General features: G+C 56.9%; 1 protein-coding gene across 2 annotated transcripts in view; it reads left to right on the forward strand.

The window, feature by feature from the left end:
- Positions 1-1,796: 1,796 nt before the first annotated feature.
- Positions 1,797-25,526, forward strand: part of SLC6A17 (solute carrier family 6 member 17) — a 30,805-nt gene continuing 7,075 nt past the window's right edge. The window contains exons 1-8 of one of the 2 annotated variants that reach the window (XM_074850290.1): positions 1,797-1,866; positions 4,027-4,093; positions 16,899-17,300; positions 21,190-21,347; positions 21,645-21,771; positions 22,476-22,657; positions 23,756-23,866; positions 24,871-25,112. In XM_074850290.1, the coding sequence (XP_074706391.1) occupies positions 17,015-17,300; positions 21,190-21,347; positions 21,645-21,771; positions 22,476-22,657; positions 23,756-23,866; positions 24,871-25,112 (1,106 nt within the window). In that variant the 5' untranslated portion in view covers positions 1,797-1,866; positions 4,027-4,093; positions 16,899-17,014. Of the gene's footprint in view, positions 1,867-4,026; positions 4,094-8,815; positions 9,235-16,898; positions 17,301-21,189; positions 21,348-21,644; positions 21,772-22,475; positions 22,658-23,755; positions 23,867-24,870; positions 25,113-25,526 lie in introns of those variants that run through there. The other variant, XM_074850289.1, reaches the window with a different exon arrangement.

The following is a 25,526-nucleotide window of genomic DNA, read 5'->3' on the forward strand; positions in this document are numbered from 1 at the left end:
GGGATGCCCTGGGGGGTCCCAGCTGGCATCAGGCTGTGTGGCGGCTGAAGCTCTGAGTACTGTTGAACCAGGGGGAAAGTCCTGTTTGCTGAGGCCTGAGTAAATCCTTCCCTGATCCTATCAAGTGTTGCTTGATGTCAGCGCTGTCTCGGCTTTGCTTGGCTCCAGGCAGTGCCGGAGCCTGGGGGGAAGGGATGGGGCACAACAGGGGAACCCCCACTTTGCAGCCAGCACAGAGAGCTCTGAGCACTGGGGAAAAGGAGGAGAAATCAGAAACATGGGAGGATTGAACAGGTAAAAAGCCAGACCCCAAACCACAGAGAGCCCCGCTCTGGCAGGGGGTACCACCCATCACGCTGCGTGGCCGGCACATCTCCCCTCGGCAGAGCCATCTCCTGCTGTCACCCCTGTCCAGGTAAGGGGACTTGGGGAGGAAAATCCCCCTCTCCCAGCTCCTTGAAAAGCTGCAGCAAACCCTGAGCTGGCTGAAAAATGTGCCTCTCCCAACATCTTGCAAAGCTGCAGCAAATCCTGCCTCAGTGCAGGATGCTCAGGGCATGAGCCCGCATCCCTGGTGTGAGCGGGACGGGGCAGCGTGGCCACGTTGGACCCGCACAGCTCAGCCCAGCAGATGCTGCTCAGGCAGAAACACTCCTCAAAGCTCTCCCGAGCCCCATTCCTCCTCCTGGCCCCGTTGCAGCTGGGCTGGGTCTGTGCTGTTGGATGGGAGAGAAGAATAATCAGCCTCAGGGGGCTAATGGCAGGAGGTGCCTTGGTTTGTGCCAGCTATAGTGGGGCAGCCTGGCTCTTCCCGATGGGAGAGGGCTCCAGAGGGGCTGAGCATCAGCGGCCTCTCGCACCGAGGCAGGGGAGAGGCAGCCCCGCGGGCGGCTGGCTGGGAGCTCAGCAGGGAGGGCGAGGGATGGCATCCAAGCTCTTCTCTCCAGCAGCGTTTCAGATACCTTGGGGCTTGCTCTGTCCTTAAAGCGCAGTGAAACCCCCTGATGTGGGGAGCTTGGAGGGTTGGGGGGCATGAGGGAGGGGAGGGCGGCTTGTCCCAACTCGTTTGTCTTCACGTGGATGATCGTTTCCAGCTGAACTGCTGGGGTGGGATCTTTTTTATCAGCTGCTTTAGTCCTCCGAGTGACCCTTCGCAGCCTTGAGACCTCCTGGTTTTCCCTCTCCACCAGTACAGCTCTACTGGGGGCTGAACTGCTGCCGGAGACATCCCACCCTCAGGCAAGATGCAGAAGAGCCCGTGGAAATGCCCAACTGAGTGATGGCCAGGGGATTCAAAGAGAAAAACCCAGCTGTGCCCAGGATCCAGGATAAAGAAACACGCTCCCTCAGCCAGATGTTTTGGGTTTCTTTCAGGCCAGGGGTGCTCACAGGATGTTGAAGGGTGGGTTTGTGCCGTGTACAGGGCAGTGGGTATCCCTACAACATCTCCATGGGCAGCCTGACTTCAGGGACCTCCGAGGATGGACACGGAGGCACTTGTGTGCGTGACATTGGCACTGAGATCCCGTGGGATGTGCTGAGATGAAGCTACAGGTAAAAATTCCCAGGAGGAGGGAAAAAAGAGTTCGGATCTTTGCCCTCTGTTACTCTCCACCAATCACGGGTCAGCCCAAACAGCTCGATGGGGGGTGAAGTGAGTCGCAGGTGAAGGTCTCTGGGGACAGACAGCGGCTGTTTCTGGGACGAGACAGGCGAGGGAAGAGCTCAGTGTGTGTTTGTGCTGCACTGCTGCAAACCACTCCCCAGCCACTGGAACAAGCGCAGCGGCTGTGCCACTCCGTCCCTGCCCGCGTCCTTCTCCTCAGATGGCCGCATCCTGCTCCTGGAGGTGCTCAGGCCTGGGAGGTGAGGGATTCAGGGTTTGGTCTGGGGCAGGATGCAGCATTTCTTTGGGGCTGGGACTAATCCAGGAGAGCAGCTGGGATGGAGGGCGTGGGATGAGGGCTGGCTCCCAGTTTGATGCAGACCCTGTCAGGCCTGATGGGGCTTGTCAGGGTGGTTGGTTGGGCCACGGGAAGGATTTTTCACTTGCACCCAGCTCTGAAAGAAGGAGGGAGCAGGGTGAACCCACCACCCTGGGTGGCTCCATCTCCTGATGCCTCACTTCCCACACCCACCCTGCGGGGCTGATGGACCAGTCCTGCCCTGAGTCCGATTGCTGGGTGAGCCAGGCTTCTCCGCAGTCTGTGTTTTTTTCCACCTTTTCCTTGCTCTGCCAAAGGGGATTATTAAATATCACCTCCCTTATCCTCAGCTCTGTTCAGCTGCTGAGGGGTGACCTGATTGTGGGGAGGTGATACCGCAGGGGATGGAGGGGGGGCGGAATTCAGGCCAGGGGAGCTGAGTGGCTGGTGGGGGGGAGCTGAAGGGGAAATTTGGGGACTGTTTTGCTTGGAAACATATAGAAAGCAGCATCCTGGAGAAGAACGTGTGACGTCAAAGGCAGCGCTTAAAATATACCCAGGGCAAAATCACATGGCAGCTGGTGAAACAGGAGCCGACGGGCTCCACGCACCAAGTCCCACGGGAGCCTTGGGGATGGGGTGGGAAGCAGCCCCCAGCTGAAGCCGGCAGCTTTGCTTTCTCCGCTCCCTTATTCCAGCAGCTCCCCGGCCCTTGCCACCACCCAGGAGCTGCATCGCCAGGCTGGGGACAGTGGGGAGGGCTGGCCGGTGGCAGGCGGCCGCGGGGACCGCAGGTGGCCAGCTGGCTCCCATCTGCTCCCCCAGCAGCCGGGGTTGCGGCTGTATGGCCCCAGGGTGGTTTCTGGGTGATTTTTGTTGAAAGCAGCTACTGGTGGGGACCGGCTGGATGGCATTTGGCTGCTTCTCGTTAGCTGGGTAGAGAATGATGGCGGGTGCCAAGTTGCTGGGGGTTATCTCCCCGGGGAGAGCAGGGACTGTGGCAGGGCATGATGAGCAGCTCGGTGGGGTTGGCTCAAGAGCCCAGGACGTGCTTTTTTACTCCAGGGGATGTGGGTTGGGGTGAAAAATCCTCTGGTTTTGGCACTTTGAACCCTCTTGAGTCTGCCAGGCAGGTTGCACAGTCAGGATGAGCATCAGAGGAACAAGCCACGTAGTTTGGGCAGCATCAGACAAGGCCATTGCAAACTCCCTCCTTGTGTCCTTCCTTTGGGACTCAGAAAGGGGACACATGTCCCCCTCTCAAAGAAGCTGGCCCAACGACAGGCTGAGATCTCTATTCCTCCAGGAATAAACGGCACAGCCAGCAGTGACCATGCAAGGAGATGCGAGGCTGAGCAGCCCTTTGAAGGGTTTTTGTTTTCATTTCCAAGAACAAAATGTCCAAGGACTCTGCAGCTCCCCAGAGTGGATCCAGGCACTGAGACTGTCCCAGATCCCCAACTCAGGCCTCTGTGCTGGGCAGGGAGGGCTGGATCTGGCCATGAGAGAGGGCACTTGGGGTCTATCCCACTGCAAACCTTCCAGGGAGATGGAGGTGGCTCAGCTGGGGAGCGCAGGCAGCGAGGGGCAGGACCAGGGGTCTGGGAGGGAAAGCAGTGTCAGCCAAGACACAGGCAAAGCCTTCAAAAAACCCTCCCTGAGATCACTCAAAGCTCATCCAAAAAGACCCATCCAGGCCATCAAAGCCACCTGGAAACAGAGCCTGCTCCGCCGCGGCACCCCGAGCCAGCGTGGTGCCACCCAGCCCCGGCGCTTATGAATTCGCCCCGTTGCACAACGCAGACTCAGCCGTGTCTGATCCGACGGCAGCTCGGCATGTGAAGAAAATTAAGACCAGAACTCAGGAGCAGCAGCTCTTTAAAGCGTGTTGTCCCGCTGCTAGGAACCCTTGCCCAGAGGCGATGGGACATGGTTCTCATTCCTACGCCTGTGCTGGGGTTTATTATTTTTCCTTCTATTGTGCAGAGTCCCCTTTATTCCCTGCATGCTTGTCCCCCAGGGCTGAACGAAGCAGTGTGGTTTTCTTCTCGCACTCAGACAAGGCTTATTGCCTCCTCCCAACCACCCTTTTGTTTTTTAGACGTGATCTCCAGGACAAAAATAGATGGTCCCTGCTCCTTGCAGTGCTGGAGAAGAAGAGCCAACAGGTGAGTGCACGGAGGGGCACTGGGGCTGGTTTCATTAAGATCACTAATAAATGGTAAATGTTTCTCTTAAAGGTCATTTTCTCAGTGATTTTTGATGTTTCCAGCTGGGTCTGTCTGGCGTTTGTCCATATTTTGGGGACACGGTACCCTGCGGGGTTGTCATCCTGCTCTTGGGTGACCAGAGAAGTTTGGGAGCCCTTGGAAGTGCCACCATGTCTGTGCAGGCTCGATGGTCACCGGCTAAAGGTGTCCCTGTTCCCCCTCGTGATGATGAGGATGGGGCATCTCTGGGATGAGCAGGGCAAATCCAAGGGGAATATCCTGCTCGGGCTCCCAGCTGTGCCACTGCCTCACCTGTAGCCTTGGGCACATCCCTTCGCCCCACGGGATGGGGGAAGCAGCCTGGCACAGCAAGTTGGGATTCTTGGGTGGAAAATGCTCTGTAAGAGCCAGAAATTCCTCTGCTCTGAGTCAGGCCAGGCTCTCCTTTCCCAGGCTCTGCTCCCTTCCCTCCACGTTAGCAGCTCCCGGCCTTGAATGAGCTGTGACAGGCCCTGGCTTTGCAGGCAAATACATATATAGAAACCGGAGGGTATTATCCCCTTCGATTATTATCACTTGAATGTAGGTCGACTTGACAGCTTAGGTGGAAAATCATCTGAGCTGAGGTCCACGCTCACTGTCCTGTTAATCCCTCCCTGTTCGCACCCTGCTTCGGGGGGAAAAGCCAGGTTTAGGAGCCTTGTCACCAGTGGAGGAGGCAATAAGGTAATTTATTAAGGCAGCATCTCCTCCCAAAGGCACAGGGTGGTCCCTGCGGCCAGGGGGGGTTTGGGGGAGAGATGGGGTGGTAAATGCATCTCCCCATGCTGGCAGTACCCTCGTGATGCTCCAGGCTGCCGGCGGTTGACCAAGGGGAGGGATTCATTCATCCCTGTGCTCCCTGCAGATGTCCATCCACCCCTGCTCTCTGTCCATCTGGGCTTGTCTGTCTGTCCATCCCTTCCCACAGCTCTGTCCCGGTGCTGCTGCCCGGCTGCAGCGCGTTTGGAAACGCAGGCGGTGCCGCATCCCTCCTGGGAAGGACTGCTCCATCCCCACCCGCTCTACCCTCGCCCGCTCCCTCTAAACATTCTCGCTGTATTTTTCCTCCCACAATTGCAACTTTCATCCTTTAAAAAGCCTCAGTGATGCCTCCCCCACGCTGGGCCCCCTCCCTTGGACCAGTCCTATGAATGAATGGTTGGTGGCCCTGTGATGCCATTTCCATGGTGACAGATGGCAGCGGAAAATGCGGGGATCAGGGTCACATGAAAGCAGCGGTAAATTCAGGCGGTTATTTATAGGCTGCTGCTCCAGCGTTTATGGAAATGCGTCTATCTTCGACCGTGGTATCAGCCCTTTGCTGGCTCTCCGGGGCACTGCTCTTCCAGGAGAGACATTACTCATGCTCTGCTTTAATCCAGACTGTTCCCGCGGCTCAGGCTAGTGTTGGAAAAGTACCGGGCTCTCTGGGTTTGAGGTTTGGGTTGGGGTTTTTTTTTTTTTTTGTGTGAGCCTGAGTCTCTGAATCAACCTCAGCCAAATACAGCCATAGTCAGAGCTTCTTGCATCTGCCTGTGGTATCTTCTGTGCTGATCGCTGGCACTGTCTGGGGCACGACAACCTGGGCCATAACCTGAAATTTCCATCCTGAGCGTGAATGTTCATGGTAGAGCCCAGATCCAGCCTTGTCTAGGCTTTTTTTAGCTCTGATACAGCTGGGGAATCTTTCTGTGCCTCAGTTTACCAACCAGCAACACACTTCAGTGAGGTGTGGCCAGCCAAAGGGAGATCTTTAAATCCGCAGGAGAGGATTTATGACACTTTAAGGTGTCATCGAGTCACCCGTCACCCAGGAACCACCCCCCTCCCCAGCTCGAGTGTGTGCAGGAGCAGGGGAGCTGAATGGCTGGTTCAGTCCCTTTTAATAAGGTTGTTTGATTTCCCTTTGCTTTAGAGCCCCTTAATAAATTCACCCAATCTTCTTTTTTTAATCTCTGGGTGTGCAGAGAGCTTTATGCTGTCGGCATTTGCAGCCCGCGGGCTCTGCAGCTCCCCTTCCCCAGTCCTCCCAAGCTCGTATCCATCTCCCCATAGAGACAGCACTGGGATGCAATAAAAATGTCCATCTTTGGAGATTAGGAAGTTTTTCTGGTGCCTGCAGACAGCAGGGCCTTTCTCCCATCGCTGGGCTCTTCCCAGTGCTTGTGGCGAGCCTGATGCTGCCCTGTACGGGGGTGGCTGTCACCTCACAGCCGGGGGAGAGTCCGTCTCACACCAACCCTGTGTGGGGTTGAATTTCATGGAGGGAGAAGCTCCTCCACGCCCCGGGATGTCTCCTGGCCCTTCTGCCCCGTGGCTTTGTCCCAGACCCCTGACTGCATCTGGCAGTTGTGCGGGAGCAGAGCAGGGAGCGTCCCCGTGGAGGTGACGTGCTGTGGGGCACGTTTCTCTCTCCCTGCTCGTTAATACCTGCCATTGCCTGTGCCCTACATGTCCCCGTAGGAGGGAGCAGGGGACCCCAGCGATGTCCTGGCTGTGATGGCTCCAAGTCTCACCTTCCCCTCCCAGCCTGGCCGCTGCACCCCTGCCTGCCATGCTCGCTTCTCCTATCGACCAGAAAGCGTGATCCGCAGGAAGGGCTGTCACAAGATGCCACGCTTAAAACACAAAAATCATAAAGTCTTCAGAGAGGTCACGGAGGCTGACCACAAACCAGAAGAGCCCCTGGCAGGCTTTGACCCACATCCCATCTCTTCCAGGCTGGCTCACACCAGCCTCAAATTCCCCTCACCCCTCCCAAGGTGCGTCAGCCCCCGTGAGATGTGCGGGGACGTCGCAAGCAGCTGAGCAGACAGCGGGGATTTTGCGCCGTAGCGAATCCCGAGTGCGACCTGCCTCTTCAATGTTTAAAGGACATTGTAGAGAGGTTGGTGCTGGTCTCTTCTCCCAGGGAATTAGTGACAGAACAAGAGGGAACGGCTTTAAACTGCAACAGGGGAGGTTCAGACTGGACATGAGGAACAAATGTTTCCCCGAAAGAGTGGTCAGAGAGTGGAATAGGCTGCCCAGGGAGGGGGTGGAGTCCCCATCCCTGGGTGTGTTTAAGGGCCGTTTGGATGAGCTGTGGGGGGATGTGGGGTAGGGGAGAACTTTGTAGAGTTGGGCTGAGGGTTGGACTCGATGATCCCGAGGGGCTTTTCCAACCTGAGTGATTCTGGGATTCTGTGATTCCCCGTTGAGCTGCCTTACCCCTGCCCGGGATGGGTAAAGGTACAGATTTAATGGAGTGTGGCCTCATTTCTCCCTGGAGGGGCAGGAGGGAGAGTTACGACCGTCGCTCTCGCACTCGGGCGCTGGATCTCGGTGCCGGCGCTGGCCGAGCTCCCAAGTACCTGTGAGAATTGATCATTCTGTGCCTAATAGGCTGGAAAGGGAAACGGGTCCAAAAGCCAGAGATGTGCATAAATGTTGAGATCTGGGAGCTGGAAGGAGTGTGGTTTGGGGCTGGAGGTCTGAATCCTCTGGGGTTTGTCTCTTCCAAATGTGTTTTTCCTCCTGTCAGGGTTTCCCACAGGCCCAGGAGCTGGATACTGGTACCAGTATCCCCAGCACCAGCAGCACACTGGTCAGGGAAACGTGTCCAGGCTACACTGCTGGGGTTTGGATGGGCTGAATTTGGGTTTTCAGGACCTGGAGACCTTAATCATTTCCACCAGGTGCTGAACCAGCAATGAACTCCTTTGAAAACTCCTTTCCCCCACCAGTAAACCAACCCAACAGCCCTCTGACTTTCCCAATTAACCCAATTAGATGTTTTCTGAGGGCAGGACTCTCGGCAGCGCTGAATAAAAGGGGAGGGCTGATCTCTACAGGTGTGCCTGGGCTCTCTGCTACCCACAGCTACCGCATCAAAGCAGCCTAAGTGGCTGTGATGAATTAAGCCTAAGAAGCTGGATTTGGGGTTTTCTTGCCCTAAAGAGCTGTTTGTGCATGTGTATTTCTGTCTTCCTCCTGATAAAATACCTGGTGCTACTATAATCCACTGTGTCCTGTTGGGAGGGGGAGTGGGACCCTTTTGCCCGTGGAATTTCACCATTAGCCTTAAAGGTGGGTTAATAAATGTCAATACCTCATCCTCCAAATTTGGCTTACACCCCTAGCTCAGCCTTGCTCCAGCTTGTGCTGCTCCTGGGCTCGGCTTTGGTACCAGAGGGGACTGGTGTGGCTGGAGATGGGGTGTCCTCTGGGTCTGGGGTCCCTGAGGGTCAGCCCTGAGCCGCTCTGCCTTCAAAGGGCAGGCTCCAGATTTACTCTTGAGTTATGGGGAGCAGAATTTGGGTCCCAACTGCTCCTCCTGCCTCCCGTTGTCCCTGTGTGGTCTGAGACAAAGCGACTCCTCTAATATATTGTTACCCTTGGAGGAAAGGGGTGACCAGATCTCCTCCTCCCCCCCTCCAAGCACTCCCCATCCCCAGGGCAGAGCCCCGGTGCTGGCCAGGAGGGCACCTCTGGGGCTGCTCTTTTTGGTTGGGGGGGGGACATTATAAAGGGGGTTTTGCCTTTCCCCGCAGCACCAGGGTGGGCAAAGCTGAACCCACCCCTTCTGCCAGGACTCAGTGCTATTTTATTATTATTATTATTTTTAAATGTAAGAGCTCCCCTCGGAGTGGGGGGGTGGTGGTCTGGCATCCCAGCTTTGACGTGCAGCCCTGGTGACTCAAGCCTGCGTCAGGGGCTGCGTGTCCCTTATTATTTATATATCTATAAAATTATTATTATTTTTTTTTTAAATTGGGTTTGGTTTTTTGGGGGTGTTTTTTTTGAGCCGAGCGGAGTTACCTCCCCTCGGGCGAAGGGGAGCGGGGCCGGGCCGAGCCCAGCGCGCATCCGCCGAGCGCGGGGGGGGGCGGCGGGAGGGGAAGCGGCCGCCCGGTTCTCGCAGCCACCGGTACCCGCCAGCGCCGCCGCCGCCGCCGCCCGGTCTCGCCCCCCCCCGCACCGGGGCGGGGGGAACCTGGGCAGTTTCTGCCGGGAATTTGCTGCGTCTCCTCCGGGATCGGTCCCGTTTCACCCTCCCCGGTTGCCGCCGCGCCGAGGTAAGGCTGCTCGCTGTGCTCCCCCCGCCTCGGGGGTCTCGCTCCTGGGGGGGGGTCTCCCCACCTCACCGGGTGCTGCCTGCTTTGTTTGCCCCCTCCCCACCGCCGCTGTCGGGGTCTTTTGGGGGGAAGGTGCCTCAGGGTTAGGCTGGGGGACCCACACACCCCTAAGTCTGGAGGCATCAGGCGTGGCCCTAAGGGTGATGGCATCGAGGTTTGGTCGGGGCGGGGGGGGGACATTTAGAGACAGCAAATGGCTTAAACCACCCTGCAGAGCCTGGGGGTAGCCACCGGAGGGGTGGCACTGGCCACCCAGCTCAGGTTGGTGGGGGGCTCGTCCCCTCCAAGCCGCTGCCTGAGGGTGGGTAGAAACGCAGCTTCTAGGTTGACCTTGACAATAACATTGGGAGAGGAGAAAGCATTCGGCTGCGATGAGTATTTCATTCCTGGCCCCTGAAGTGTTGGAGGTTTATTTTCCCTTCTTTTATTTTTATGCCTCTCCCTGAATGTGGAGGGCCGGCTTTGAGGCAGAAAAATGGGGCTTGGGGTCGTGGTTTCATGCAATTGTCAGTATTGAGTGTGGGGAGTCCTCATTCCCTTCAGTGCATTTCTTGCATGGCTGGATGTGCCCAGAGGTGTGTCTGGGCTGGCATCTTGGCCAGGTACAGATCTGCATCACGCCGGGGACGTGGGGCTTAGCCCGGCTGAGAAATCTGCTCCCAGCTCTTTGTAAAGGACCCAGAAGGTGAAATCCTTCTGCTTCTTGGATCGTGCCTTGTGTCTGAGGCACCTGAGGTTTGAAACCATCAGGAGCTGATGCAACTATTTCTGGTCTTGGTAGGAAAAAAATCTGAAATGCCACGGCAGCTGAGCTATTCCCGGCAGGGCGTAGAGTTTCTTGCGAATATTTCTCTAGAGGTGTCGGGACTGGGTCAAGGAACCTGGATGGTGGCTTGACTGCAGCTCAGCTGCTTGGAAGGGAAATAAAATGTGGGTCTGAGATAAATTGGAGACGGCTTCGCTGAAGTCGATAGGAATAAAAGGGTTTGGTTTAAATCTGGAGTGACTCCGCTGCTACTTCAGGCTTGCTCAGAGCAGGGAACCTGGAGTTAAACCAGAGCCGGGTTGGAGTCACAAGGATCAAATTTAGCGTAGATCAGATGCTGACCTACGCACATCCAGACTAAACCATTGCCTTGGGAGGAGAGGCTCTGATTTTACCCCATCCTGGGTTGCATTTGGGCTTGTTTGTTTACAAACGTAGCAGCAGCTTCATGAATTACAATAGGGAAGATCAGAGCTTGCAGAGGGATTTGGATGCTGCCCATTCGCTGGCTTTTAGGATAAACATGGACTGGTTTTGGGTTCAGTCACTAACCTTCAGCTGGAGCCGGTGAGTTAAGAGGGATCACTGAGATCTAACTGGAAAAAGGATCATCTGGTGAATCAAAGAGAGCCCTGAAGGAATCATATGACGGTTGGCTCTGATACGGTGTCATGCTATTGCAGCTGATGTATGTTTTCATGATACTAAATGAGGGATGAAAGGAGACCAAATCCGATGAATCAATGGGCTCATACACTTCGTGACAAACCCAAGTGCCAAGGCTTCCCCTCCTCCGGTGGTGTTGTGTCTGTCTCATGACCCATCGATGGTGAAGCTGCCCTTTCCAAAGGTTTCTTGGCACCTATTGAAGAAAAGAGTCGCTGTAATGTCACAACCTGCCACAGGGCATAAAAAGCCTGAGCTGGGGGTGGTGGGAAACGCACCCACCTCTGGGGTGGAGCGGGTGCGGTGGCTGGGGTAGCCCCACCTCTTCTTGCCTTTATAGGAGCTGAGGGTTATTTATAACATCTGGGCGCTTTTGCTGGCGAAAGCCACTTAGGTAGGTGTAAGACAGAAGCGGAGGCAGCTCTGATTCATCAGCGAATGTGAACTGCTCCTGTGTCATGATGCTAAAGCGGGCCCGAGTGTTTGCACGGGAAGGACGTGGCGTAGAGCACCTCCAGCACCTCCGGCGGGGAAATGCCGGGTGCGTGCCGCTGAGCTGCTCTCAACCCCGCTCCCGGGCTGCGTTCTTGGTTTCCAGTAAAGCTTCTTGCGGGTGCCCTTGTCCTCAGGCACCCCTGAGCTCTTCCATCTGCTCACGCCGGCCCTGTCCAAAGTTTGTGCCTCTCCACGCGTGGGTGTAAGGGAGGGAGCGCACCGGGATGCAGCTCGACTGGGGGGACTGAGTCACCGCGTGTCATCTCCGCAGGGCGGTGAGAGCCTGGCGCTAATTAACAGGGATCGTTTAAAGAAGGGGGGAGAGAGGGAGCAGCCCTAATGAGCCCAGATGGCAAAAACCTTCCCCATGGAGCCAGAGAGGATGAGCAGGGAGGAGCAAGCCCCAGTGCTGAATAGATTTAAGATGGAGGCGTCTTGGACCGGCTCTGGCTTGCAGAAGGGAGGTTTGTGTGACAGGAAGGTACTCAGAGTAGGGCTGGGGGGATCAGAGCTGCAATGCTCCTGCGTTGGGCAAAATTCTCTTCTTGGGGCTTCGAAGCGATGTTTGGATGCTGCTGGGAGGGTCCTGCCCTTGGTTTCTTGCGGCTTCTAAGAGTGGGATACCCCCCAAAGGTGGGATACCCCCCAAAGGTGGGATACCTCCCAAAGGACTCGATCCCTCTCCCATCTCAGAGGTGCTTCTGACTGCAGGGAGCAGCAGATGGGGGCTTGGAGCTGGTTTTCTCATGATTTAATCTCAAAACTGGGATGTGCATCCAGGGTTCTTTCCCTTTGCTGCTTGGCTTTGCAGCGTACAGAGGGATGGCAGGAGGGATGCTTGTTCCTTCCCTCTGCCTCTCCTTCCCGGGCTCCTTGGCTTCCTGGGTGACCTTGGATCTGTCCCTTCCCCTCCTTGCTTCAGTCTCCCCATCTGCACCAAACCACCTGGCCCTGGGTGCAAGGGTTCCCTGGCCCCGTGTGTGTCGGGGAGGATGGGGAGCTGCACACTGATGCTTGGATTTCCCAGCCTGAACCCACACGTGGCCTTCCGCCTCCTGAAATCCCTCTGTGCCTCTGGGCACTCTTCCCTCCCTTCTCTGCTCTGTGACCTTGATGGAGTGAGCTTGGCCTTTCCGGCCCTGTGAGCTGGATGCTTCGCCAGCAGCATCTTTCTCCACTCCTTTAGGAGCTGCAGGGGATTTGCCTGCAAGCTGAGCGCAGCGGGGCTGCAGCTGGAGGAGGAGAGGTGGTGGGGTAGGGAAGGACCAGCAGAGAGTCCCCATGGTTTAGTTAATTTTCAATTCACCCAGTCTCAGCCTGTGTTTTTTCCTGCCTCAGTTTCCGCTTTCTGGACCCAAACAGGGTATAAATGTAGAATTTGGACACAGGAGAGGAGAAATCTCCCTCCCGCCGTGCCCATCCTTCAGACCCAGAGCATGTTTGCTGTGGGCGGCTGCTCTCCTCGGAGGCTGCTGTAAATCCCCATCTCCTCCCTGCCTGCCTCTGCGCTCCCAGGCCTAGCTGAAAGCTTTGCTGACACGTTTCCAGCCTGCTTTATTGCTCCCCAGACGCCTTCCTGAGAAAGCAAGGATGGGCCGAGGCAGGACACGCGACTTGGAGCATCCCTCCTCTGCTGAACCATTCGTGGTGCTGCTGGCAGGGCTGGGCTGGGCTGGGGGACGAGGTGCCCTCGGCTCCCAGAGGTCTTCACTCATCTCAAATAGCAGCTTTTCCCCAGCGAGTGTTACCATCTCCAGCTAGGATCGATGGGAGCCTCTGGGCAGGGATTAAACCTCCTGGGTGTAGCAAAGCAGGAGCTTCTCCATCTCTGCCCCTTCCCTGGGTGGGGTGAATCCAGCTTGTACCACAGCAAACCATTGCCATGGGCCTTCCCCCGCTGCAGCGGTGGCTCCTGAGCTGTCAGTGCAAAGGGATACAGTGGTCAAGGCCACCTCTGTGTCACCTGGACATGGGGGACACGGGGGATTGTCACTTGGCACAAGCAGGAGGTAAGTTGTCCCCAGGGACAACCCAGTGATGCTTTCCCCAACGTCTCCCCTCGTAACGCCCTGTGGGATGTTCTTGGCTGCTTTCACGTGATCTCTAGAGCCACCAACACCGACCCCAGCACAAACCAGTCCTTTCCCTGGTCCTGCCGTGGGAAAAGTCACGGTCCCTCTCCAGGTACCTGCGTGGGTGCCATCAACACTGGTTTTACCTGGGCAAGGCGGTTGTTGCAAAGGCACCCCTGGTCCGGCAGAGCAAGTGAGGTTATTACAAGCTGTGGGCTCTGAAAGACCCTAATCTGTCTTCTAAAGAGAAAGAAAAAAATGCACATTTAAGAAAATTAAGGTCATGAGGGCTAAGTAAACAAGCTGAATCTCCATCTGTCAGTGGCAAGGGTTTTCTATCTCTCTCCAGCCCGGAAAGCTCCTGGTTGTCAGCTGATCTGCCTCGTCTTTCTCGCAGGGTGGTTATTATTTTTGGCAGATGGATTTTTGATTAAATTCCCTTTTCAATCAAAGAAATGAGTGGAAATACCTTTCTCAGGTGGATTTGGACCGTGCTTTCCGATTTGAGGGGTGCGGACCTTGGGACCGATGCAAAGTGTTGGGGAAACTAATAGGAAGATCCCTGTTGAACTCACTGTTCCCTGCATCGGGTCCCTGTGCTGTGTGGGTTGGTTGGTGGTTTTGTGCTGGTTCTGGCTGGGCTCGTCTCACGGTACCGACAGGGACGTGGATGCTCATGGAATCGCTGTCGGGAATGGTCCTTTCACCTTCAGGCCCGGATCTCCTCCGGGCAGCACCATCACCAGGCTGGGGCTGAGCCATCTGGGAGACAGCAGGACCTCCCCGAGCCAGCTGTGGGGACACAGTGACAGAGCCATGCCGGGATCAAGATTGGGACCTCTATCATGGTTTTTCCCTGCTCTAGGTTCAATTTGAGTGCATCTCCCATGGGGAGGAAGACTTGCACCTTCACCGTCATCTGATCTCAATGCCTAGAGAGCCCTTGCCTCAAGAGAGCAGTCAAGGACCCCTTTTGATCCCCAAATCCTTTGGGAATGTTGCTGTCTTAAGTGTCCTCCAAGGTGCTGAGAGCTTCTGGGGCTTTGAGATGTTTGAAGAAACCTGCTCTTCAAGGACCACTGTGTCCTGCTGCCTCTCAGCTCCTACAGATAACGCTGGGGGGACCTAAACTGAGGAGGGGGAGAGGTAGAGATCCAGAGGGAGATGCTGTGGGGTCTGTCCTGTCTCCGTCGCCCTGACCTGGCTCAGCACCACCTTCCCTGGAGCTGGGCACCTCCCAGGCTTTGCTCCAAGGGGTTGAGCTGTCCCAGCAGAGCAGTTTGGGTGCCCTTGCCCTGGGGCACTGAGCTCTGGGGGCTAGGCCAGCAGATCCTGTCTTCTAGGCTCTACACTTAATATAAAGAGAGACTTTAGCCCCCGAGGCTGAGTCCTCTTGAATGTCTGAGTCACCCTTGCTCCAAAGGAGCTTAAGTGGCTGCTGAGCAGACAGAGAGCAGCAAACAACTCTGGGTGATTCAACCAGGTCTGCGCTAATCTATACAGAGCCTGATCCAAAATCAATGGAAATCCCAGTGATTTCCTGGCTGCTGGATGAGGCCCTTCCCTACCCTTGGTGCCTGTCCCCATCCCGGCTGAGGATGCTCCAGCCCCAGACAGCCACGTGTCAGTAATTGCCACGATCGAGCCATGAGCAGTTTACGTGAATGAGCCCTCGTTAGGAAATTAAACATTGCTGGGCCAGGCTTGAAAGAATAATTCAAACGGCTTCTCCAGAGGAGCCGGATCCAAGAAAGATGTGGAGCCGACACGGTTGCCTGGCAACGGATGCAGCCGACAGCCGAAAATAGCTTTTCTAATAAGAACAGGGCCTGGCAAAGTGGGAACTTTCTTCAGGGGTGAAAAAACACCAAGGTGAGGGCGAGGGAGGGTGAGGTTTCCTGCTGCCGATGCTTTGCTTCCCTCCCGCGCCGGGTCGGGACCTTGGTGCGCTGGATGGGGATGGGCTTTGCTGGGCTGAACCTGCTGCTGTGAAAAGGTTTGGGTTTGTGAGCTGAATTGGGTCAAAAAGATGGATGTTTGTCCAAAGGAAAGAAGAGCTGGGGATGGCTCTGGAAAATCACCAGAGAGTTTTCCTTCAGCTTGCCAGAGGGGACAGCGGGAGGTCAATCCTGTGTCGCCCATCCTGCATCATCCATCCTGGTAGAGACCCACGCTGAGGGTTGGCTGCCCCAAGGACTGTGCTGATGGGTTATTTGTGCAATGTCACCTGTGGGATGTCACCTGAGTCTTGTACGAGCTTTAAACTGAAGGAGAAAGGCCCCAGGGTGGGGGTGAGATGATGCTGCAGCCTGGCTGGCGTGGGACAGGTCCCTGAGCACGGCACCATCGCTCTTCCAGGGACCAGTGACCAGCCTGGGGTCTCCTGGAAAATAGGGAAGGAGGGAAGAGAAAAGAAATAAGTGTGGCCCTTTGGGAGAGTCATTTTTCCAAGATGTGGAGTCTCTAGTGGGGTTTCTGTGTTTTCTTCCCAGCTGGTGAAGTGCCACGGTCCCAGCTGGAGTGGGAGCTGCCAGTCTGACCCCAGTTCTCCCAGTATGGTGAGGAGGGACATGGTGCTTTTCTGGGTTGGGGAGCCCCAGCCCAGCAGAGCAGATTTCCCCGATGCCCCCAAGTTTTTTGAGACGGGGGTGAGCGCTGCTGGGCTGAGCCAGGTTGTGGGCACCCCCTGAAATGCCTCCGTGCAGGATCGCTCCCGCAGCCGGAGGAGTCCCCGGTGCAAACGTGACCCGCCGCGCACATCCGCTCGTCACCGCGCCGGCAGCAAACCCACGGTCCCACCCACGCTCCCTCTGTGGATCCAAAAATTACCCTGCCTGCACCCATCCCAGCCCCGCACCCGTGGGATCTGGTGCCATCGGTTTTGGAAATGAGGTGGTGGGGGCAAACTGGTGTTAACTGGTGTAACCGCTGTGGGACTGGTACGGCTCTTCCCGGCCAAGGCTGGGCCGTGGTGAAGGCTGGGAAGGTGGAGCAGCGGGGACGATTGATGGCTTTGCCTTGGCCGATGCTGTTTTGCAGCCGTTATCTGTTGTAAAGCTGCCTGGGAAGATTTAGCTGCAGGCTCCCAGGCTTTTAAGTCACTCTTGATAATGTTCAGGGATGGAGAGATAGCCTGGGCATTTGTCACTGTCCCCTGAGCGCTTTCGAGCTGTCGTGGGGCTGAGCCCGGGCTCTGCCGATGAACCAGGAGGGGAGGGAGCAGGGCAGGGAGGGCAGGGCCCTGGCGCTGGATGTGGTGTCAGCCCTCGTGGGGGATCAGCTGCTGGCCCAGGGTTGTTGGAGGGGAAAAGAGGTGTCACGGCGATGTGACCGGCTCCGTCGCTTGTCACTGTTCCCTGCAGCCCAGAGGAGTTCCCTCCTGTGGGTCGCAGGAGGCTCTTCTCCATGAATGCTGAACAAGGGGTTGCTCCTGGTCCATCGTTCATGGAGAAGGGGGCCCCTAACATTCCCCAGGCCAGAGGGAGGTCCCCAAGGCAGGGGGTGATGGAGACCCTTCTCCTGGTCCTGCCAATCCCACCGGCACCAGGACACCCTGGGACTAAGCCAAAACCAACTCACCCTTTGTGGACCCCTTCCCTGCCCAGGTCCTGCTGATGAAGAGGAGGTGAGGCCCGAGCTGTAGCTCACACCGTTCCCTGTGGGACGCTCATCTTCTCCCCTCGCCCCATCCCGCCCCCCGGGGCTGCCAGGAGCCGTCCCGATGCCGAAGAACAGCAAGGTGACGCAGCGGGAGCACAGCAGCGAGCATGTCACCGAGTCGGTGGCCGACCTGCTGGCCCATGAAGAGCCCGTGGACTACAAACGCAGCGTCCTCAACGTGACGGGGGAGACCTGGGACAAGCAGAAGGATGGAGACGAGGAGCTGGATGCGGAGAACCGGCCGGCGTGGAACAGCAAGCTGCAGTACATCCTGGCGCAGATCGGCTACTCCGTGGGGCTGGGCAACGTCTGGCGCTTCCCCTACCTCTGCCAGAAGAACGGAGGAGGTGAGAGATGGGGCAGGGATGGGCTCAGCTCTTGGGGAAGGGGGTATGGCCCAGTCCTACCTCACTGCACGTCAGGGTGTGGATCTTGGGGCAGGATGGGGGTTATTTGGGCTCTGAAGTGGGTTATTTGGGCTCTGAAGGAGGAAAGGGGCAGCCAGGAGCTGCTCACAGCTGCGTGTTCATCAGTTCAGAGATGAGGGATCCTCCAGGATGGCCTCGTCCTAAAGGGTGTCCACCCACCCACTCCAAAGTCAAGGCGAGTCACAGAATCATTCAGGTTGGAAAAGCCCCTCGGGATCATCGAGTCCAACCCTCAGCCCGACTCTACAAAGTTCTCCCCTACCCCACATCCCCCCACAGCTCATCCAAACGGTCCTTAAACACACCCAGGGATGGGGACTCCACCCCCTCCCTGGGCAGCCTATTCCACTCTCTGACCACTCTTTCGGGGAAACATTTGTTCCTCATGTCCAGTCTGAACCTCCCCTGTTGCAGTTTCAAGCCGTTCCGTCTTGTTCTGTCACTAATTCCCTGGGAGAAGAGACCAGCACCAACCTCTCCACAACGTCCTTTCAGGGAGCTGTAGAGAGTGATGAGTCTCCCCTCCCCTTCTCCTCCTCACACTGAACAGTCCCAGCTCCTTCAATGGCTCCTCACAGGATTTATTCTCCAGGCCCTTCCCCAGCCTCGTTGCCCTCCTCTGCACTCGCTCCAGGCTGGGAGCCAGGATTTCTTGCTGCAGCCCCCAGTTCCTGTTGGGGCAATTTGGAAAATAGGAGTGAAAAAAGAAGAGAGCCCCTCCATTTCCCTAGCCTTGAAAACACGTTGTGTAGGCTCCAGCCCCTTCCTAAGTCCTTCCAGCCAGCCCATCCTCCCTTCCCACACCATGCCCCTTCCTTGGGCTTCTAGGAGCAGCCTGGAGGGCCAGGTCTCTTCCAGCTGTGCTGAGACCTGACACCCTTCATGACACTGATGAGAGGGCAGGTTGCTCATCATCAATCCAGACCTGGAGGCCTCACCCCCACAGCACTGACCTTTGCAGCGGTGGGAGGCAGCCCCAGCCGAGCGGCCCTGAACAAAGCCAGGATCAGCCCAGCTTTCCCCGCTCCCCCTTCCTGGCGCTGCGTCCTTCGACGTGCCCCCAGCCCCGGTGCTGGCAAGCCTGCAACGCTCTCAATAATTAAAACATCTCTGGTGTCATCTTCACGATGAGTCATTCTCCCAAACGAAGACCTGTGCAGTCAGCACTTCCCACCCCGGGGCTGCTGGCACCCCCATCTCCCTTCCCAGCTGGGATGGAGCGCGCTGCGGCCGGCTCCGCCATCCCAGCATCTCCCCGGCTGCTGCCGCTCTTAGCTCCTGGTGCCCTAGTTTGGGTCCAGGCGAGGCTCGATTTCGGAGCGCTACGGCTTTGCACGGTGCGTTTGCTGCGCTGCAAAGCTGCTGTGGGGCTCTGAGCGGGGCTTTGGGTTGCGGCGAGCATCTGCAGGCATCGGGGCGCGTGTGCGTCGGGCGCAGCAGGGAGGGTTGTCCACATGGCCCGAAGGAGGTCAGGAGCAGAGCCTGGGCTAAATTCAGGGCTGGGATAGATCGATATGGCCCTGCTGGCTTCATTACGCAGCTCTCCGCGTCTGGCGTCTGACTTCCAAGCAGGTTTTCCTGATTAAATGAGATTGGGAACCAGCTCGGAGCCAGAGATTGGAGATCCAGAGTCCTGCTTCTCACCCAGCCGTGCCTCAGTTTCCCCACTGGCACTGCAGTCGATAACTAACTGTAATTAGTGCAACAAATGAAAATTTCTCAGCTTACACTGAGGTCTCTGTTGTCCTGAATGTTTGTGGGGCTTTAGCCTTGGCTGTCTCCGGTGCTGGGTAACAGGAGGAGCAGCCTGTGTTCCCCGGCTGGGATTCATCCTGGTGTATTCCCTGGCAAATCCAGGGCTGAATTTGCTGTCTGTATGTGGGGGCATTAAGCAAGTGTTTTCAGACAAAAGGCCAGATGGGATGGAAAATAGGGATGGGAAATTAAACCTACAACAGCCCTGAGACCCGCTGCGGTGGAGGAGATGGGTGTGGTGGGTTTGAACCTGGCAGCTTGGCCTCATCCTGCAGTGGGACACAGGGGCACTGAGCCAGGGAGGGACTGGGACAAGCAGCTGGGTTTAGGAACTCCTTGCTGTTGTATAACATCTTCCTGCAGCAGGTCTCAAAAAAGGCTTTGCGAGCTGCCCCAACCATTGCCCCGATTTTACAGATGGGGAAACTGAGGCACAGAGCTGGGAACTGGCTTGAGCAGCAGATCACTGAGCTTTCCACTGGCCGGGTGGCATCATCTCCCCCATCCCATGGGGCAGACACTGATTTTTCTGCCTTTTCTTCCCACTGTGTTTAACCCTCTTGGCCCCTGGCTGGGGTTCCCACAGGGCTGCAAGGCTGACGCCAGACAGACGGATGCAGGAGCTGGGGAGTGATGGACAGACCACTTCTGGCTGTGCCGAGCAGCCCTGGGATGTGGGGGCTGCTGCTGCTGCTTTCTCTCCTGCTCCCCAAGTGGGCATCTGTGGGGGAGAACGGCTGCGTGCTGGTAGCAAGATGGGCTGGAGCCAAATTTCCAGGACTCGGTGTGCCAGGAGCCAGCACGGGCTGGCAGCGCTGCCCACCACACTTCCCCACCGGTGCTGCTGAGCCCAACGAGGCATCGGCATGAGCTGGTGCCCCCCTTTCCAGAGATCACAGAAAGAAAATCTCCAATATTGGACAAATTTCCTCTGAATCTGTCTGTCTGTCTCATCTCTGTCCACAGATCAAGATGTGGATGCCCAGGCAGGCGTTGCAAAGGGCAGGATGCTCATGGGCCTTCCCAAATTATGCTGGGCTCCAGCTCTGCCCTGCTCTCTGCCTCTCCCTTCATCCTCTTAATCACCCTGGGCTGCTGCGTTGTAATTTATCTCCCCACCTGCATTTTTAACACATCAATCCCCAACCTGCTGCCGGGGTGCTCGGCTCGAGACACTGTTGTGGGTAGAACCGCTTTGCAGTGCCGCTGCTCAGAGCAGCATCAGATGCCCGGGGCCGGGGGGTGGTGGCTGTCACTGGGGCGTAAATCCAGCCGGGAATTTACCCAACACAACCGGGCTCTGACACGTGCCTTTGGATCGCCTGCCGCCCCGCGGGAGCGAGCCACATGCTCCCCGGCCCGTTCCTCAGCCCCTGGCAGGAGGTTGGAGTAATTCATCAGCTGGGCGCTGCAGCGTGAGTCATCGCATCCTTTACGGTCATTTGGTTATGCCTCAGGAACTGCTAATTTCTCTCCGGCCTCCTCAATTAGGCAGAGATTAACCAAGTTTCTAATTTGAGCTGTTTCTGCCCCTACCAGACAACCTCGCTCTGGGCGGCACGTGGCAGGGTGAAAGCTGCTGCCGGGGGACATGGGGTGCCTGTGGGGGGTGCGTGTCGGTGTCTTGGCTGTGCTCGGACACGCGTGTGCAGGCAGGATCTGGGTGAAGAGGAGGGTTCCTGCCTGCCTGTGTGTCTGAGGTGGCTGGGAACGTGGGTATGTCCCTGTGGACTGGCTCAGGGAGGTGCCTCCTCGCGCGTGGGGCGATGTGCCTGTACGGGTGCAGTGTCTTTAGGTGTGCTGGGGTCTGTCCCACACGTACCCACGCTGGCAGGGGACACTGCACCCTTTCCTTCCACGCACGAGTGTTTGCTCCTCTCCACACCTGTCTTGTCTGCTGCCCAAGCACTGATCTGTATTCCCAGATCCATTGCAAATGAACCCCTGGACCAGGCAGATCCTGTCCCAGCTCTGTCCATCCCTGTCCGTCTGTCCTTGGCTGCATGACAGCAGGCAGAGACGGGTCCGCAATGAGCTTTCTCTCCCCTGCCAGGTGCCTACCTGGTCCCGTACCTGGTCCTGCTCATCATCATCGGGCTCCCCCTCTTCTTCCTGGAGCTGGCGGTGGGGCAGCGCATCCGCCGGGGCAGCATCGGCGTCTGGAATTACATCTGTCCCCGCCTGGGGGGCATCGGCTACGCCAGCTGCCTCGTGAGTGCACCCACGGGTCCCCCTCAGGCCCCCGCCTCGGGGTGTGCAGGACAGCTTTGCAAGCTGCGAAGCAGGGGGTGGCCTGGAAGCGAACCTTGAGGGGCCCCACGCAGAGGTTTGAGAGGTCAAGGGGAGTTTTTCCAGCTCCACTCGTGGGTCTAGGGCTGGTTTGGGAGCGGGCCCTTCCCCTGATCCCAGCAGCACTGCTCCCCCCCGGGTCCCAGCTCAGCGGGAGGTGTGTTGGGGACAGTGTCACTGCCCTGTGATTTAATCCTGTGTCCCCCTTCCTCACCCCAGGTGTGCTTTTTTGTTGGTCTCTATTACAACGTCATCATCGGCTGGAGCATCTTTTACTTCTTTAAGTCCTTCCAGTACCCTCTTCCCTGGAGCGAGTGCCCCATCGTGAAAAACGGCTCCGTGGCCAGTAAGGGATGGCTGCTGGCATGGGCGGGGGGAGGTTCAGCTGGGAGAGAGCAGTTCCTGGGGAAGGGGGGCTGTGGGACACTGGGGACCCCCAACATCTGTAGCTATCACAGGTTGGGGACATCGGAGGTTGAGGTGTCTCCTGGGGTACTGGGTCCTCTCTGGTCCAGCTGCCTTGATCCTATGGAGATGTTTCCCTTGGGTTGGATGAGTCTCTCCCATGTTCCCCCCTCGGGGTCTGTCCCCACTGATGGGATTTGATGCCAGTTTGGGTCTCCAGAGCTTGGGTCTCTGGGCTGCCTCGGTGCTTAGATCTGACCCAGGACTATGGAGGGAGGCAGCGAGAGCCAGGCAGGGCTCACCTGGATGCTCCATCAGTGCCCCGCTGAGATGCTGATGGAGCTAACGGTGTTTAATAGCATCTGAGCATCTCCTTGGGACACTCTGGGAGGTTTTATAGCAAATGCAAATGTCTCTCCCTATATTTAACATCTTATTTTCACCTGACAATGGCTTTATGTCCTGTCTCTTCTTTTTCCTACTAAAATGAGCCCCATTAATTCCTGCCCCTTAGTTTCCAGGGTTGCCTGCCTTCCCTGGCCGGCTCCAGCAGGTCTTTGACATTAATTGATGTTCACCCCCTGAGAGATGGTGGGTAACTCTCCCCCAGCCCCCCGATGCTCCCCTGCCTCTGCTCGATTGCAGTTGTGGAGACCGAATGCGAGAGGAGCTCAGCCACCACCTACTTCTGGTACCGGGAGACCCTGGACATCTCCAACTCCATCTCGGAGAGCGGGGGGCTCAACTGGAAGATGACCCTTTGTCTGCTGGTGGCCTGGAGCCTTGTTGGCTTGGCCATGATCAAAGGCATCCAGTCCTCAGGGAAGGTTGGTATCAGTGGCCACCCGAGCCTGGCTGGGGTCTGTCCTCAAGGCAGAAACCTCATGCCTGGACCACGCTCTCCTGCCCTGATCTGGGGTGGCTGGAGGATGCTGCGTCCCCTGGGGAGCTCAGATTTGGGGCCACCTCTGGGGGGATCCAGAATAAGATCGAAAGAGTGTAGGGAAGAGGTTTAGTCCAACTGACACCCACAGCAATGGCCCAGGGCTCAGCCACGGCCCAGGCTAGCCAAATCGCCTGCCCAGCCCCTGCACTTAGGGTGTCAACTGTCCATTCCCTGGTGCACCCCATCTCGAGGGATGCCCGTAGGCTGTAGGGGTGAGAGCTGAGCCCTCCTTTGCGGGGGGAGCACTGGGACTCTGCGCAGGAGAAGCCTTGGGAGGGGGATGCCATTAGCTTGCAGAGGCTGTTGACATTTCGCCAAGGCTGTGTAGGCACTGGGGTCAGATGCAGAAGGGTATGGTCTCCCAGGACACTTGAACTGTCTCCAGATGTGCTCTGCAGAACATCTGGTGCGTTAGCAGATAGCAGAGGGCAGTGAGACCGCGGCCCCGAGAGCAGAGGGGTGGGAGTGAGCTGCAGGAGCGGGGCCGTGGCAGCAGATCTCCCCTGCCTGGGATGAAGCCCCATCCACATCTGTGCCAGGAACCCGCTGGGGCTCCTGCAACCCTGGGCAGATGCTGGGACAAGGGGCTGGGGTGGGGGTGCAGAGCTGCCCTTCCCTCGGGCTCCCAGGCCACCAGCAGTTTGTGTTTCAGGGATTTTCTGAGCCGACACTGGCATCTCACATTCAGCAGCCCCAACAGATTTTCTCTGCTAAGTGTGTCCAAGGACTTTGCAAATCCACCAAATTGCTCAGGTGGATTTGCAAAGTGCTTGGACACACTTAACAGAGAAAATCTAACATCCTGCACCTAGGAGTCCCGTGGGTTAACCCTGCGCTGCCCGAGGAGCAGACCTCATTCTGGGGAGGGTAACCCTGCCTTCTCACCCCTGTTGTGCTGTCCTTGGGTTGGGTGGGGAGGTGGCTGAGCTCCACGGGCAGTAAATACGATTGTGCCCGTGTTGCTTCCCTCTTGCCCCAGGTGATGTACTTCAGCTCGCTCTTCCCCTACGTGGTGCTGGTTTGCTTCTTGGTGCGGGGACTTCTGCTGCGTGGGGCGGTGGATGGGATCATGCACATGTTCACGCCCAAGGTGAGAGCCTCCGAGCCCAGCAGACTAAGCAGGTTCTCCTCCCGGCTGGTCATACCCTATTTTCCCTTATGCTCCCCACCCCAAAAACCAGCGTACCAACCCCAAACTACCTCAGAGATCCTGATGGATCATCAGGATGTGCTGGCAGCACCCTAAATACAGGGTATGGCCAGGACAGCCAAGAGCCTCACAAACTCATCACCCTGGAGCTGCTTTGAGCCTTAGCATCACTCCCATCACCTTTAGGTGCCCAGACACCAGGGTGGGGGAGTGGGGGTGCCCAAGGCAATATATTTAAAGGCTCCATGGGAAGATGTTGGCTGACAGCAAAACCTCTGCTGGTGGTATGCATCCATTAATTAACCAGCTAATTAATTAATGAAGCAGATATGTAGATGAATTAGCTCAGCCGGCAAGGCTGTTAGAAGATATTAATTATGATCTCTTGATGAATGATGCTTGGAGGCCTCCAGCCTACAGCTCTGGCTTGCAGGAGAGGGGGGATGTGGTTGGGGGATGGGAGGTTAAACAAACCCACCAGCCATGATGTTTGATCTCAAGTGCTCCAGGTGCTCTGGAGGCAGGAGATGGCTGGGGGAGGATGGAGACCCATGGCTGGGTCGCATGTGGCTCCCTTGGGTGAGGGGATGGGGACGCCAGCTCCCTGGGGCAGCTGGGTGGTCCGCTGGGAAGCTGTAGGGCTCTGCCCTGGGAAATCAGGCCCCCAGCTTGGGCTTTGGGGCAGACGGAGCACCCAGAGACGTGGTCAGGTCAAATCTTTGCCTGCCCTTCTCCACGCCTCAGTTTTCCCCTCTGTGGGAAGGAGAAAAAGGACCTGCAAGGGCTGGGTAATGCAGGTTGTGGTAGATCAAAGCGTACCCATGGCTACTCCAAAACCAGCCCAGGTTATAGGCACAGCAGCCTTTTAATTTAGCTCTGGCTCCGCTGGGATGAGTTGTGGGGCCACCAAACCACCTAACTTCTTCTCATGTCTCCCCTCCAAGCTGGACAAGATGCTGGACCCCCAGGTGTGGCGGGAGGCAGCTACACAGGTTTTCTTTGCCTTGGGCCTGGGCTTCGGGGGGGTCATCGCCTTCTCCAGCTACAACAAGCAGGACAACAACTGCCACTTTGATGCCACGCTCGTCTCCTTCATCAACTTCTTCACGTCCGTCCTGGCCACCCTGGTTGTGTTTGCTGTGCTGGGCTTCAAGGCCAACATCATGAATGAGAAATGTGTGGTGGAGTAAGAGGACTGGCTTTTTCTCTGTTTGGGGTGGGCAGGTTTTTGCTACTGCTGGTTGTGGTGGGTCTGGAGGCAACAGAGTAAGTGCTCTGGAGCTGGGTGATGCTGTGTTTTGGTGGACCCAGGTTCCTGATGGTCAAGGCCTGGATCTCCAGAGATGTCCCACTCTAGTGGAGGCAGTTGGGTATTCAGCTCCACCAACCTAAAATCCAGCCCTAAGATGAGCTCTTAGTCTGCAAATTGAGGGTGAATCCAGCATGTCTAGTCACATCACCTGGGTTTCCCTCAGATTCCACTCACTGTAGTGTCCACTTGTCTGCAAGGTTAAGGGAGCCCAGAAGCAGCTGGAGGAAGGTGAATTTGTGCACCTAGTGTTATCTTTAGACCGTGAGCTGCATCCATAGAAATCCTGGC

The sequence above is a fragment of the Strix aluco genome, chromosome 25 (assembly GCF_031877795.1).
Source record: "Strix aluco isolate bStrAlu1 chromosome 25, bStrAlu1.hap1, whole genome shotgun sequence".
In the NCBI taxonomy this organism is placed as follows: Eukaryota; Metazoa; Chordata; class Aves; order Strigiformes; family Strigidae; genus Strix; species Strix aluco.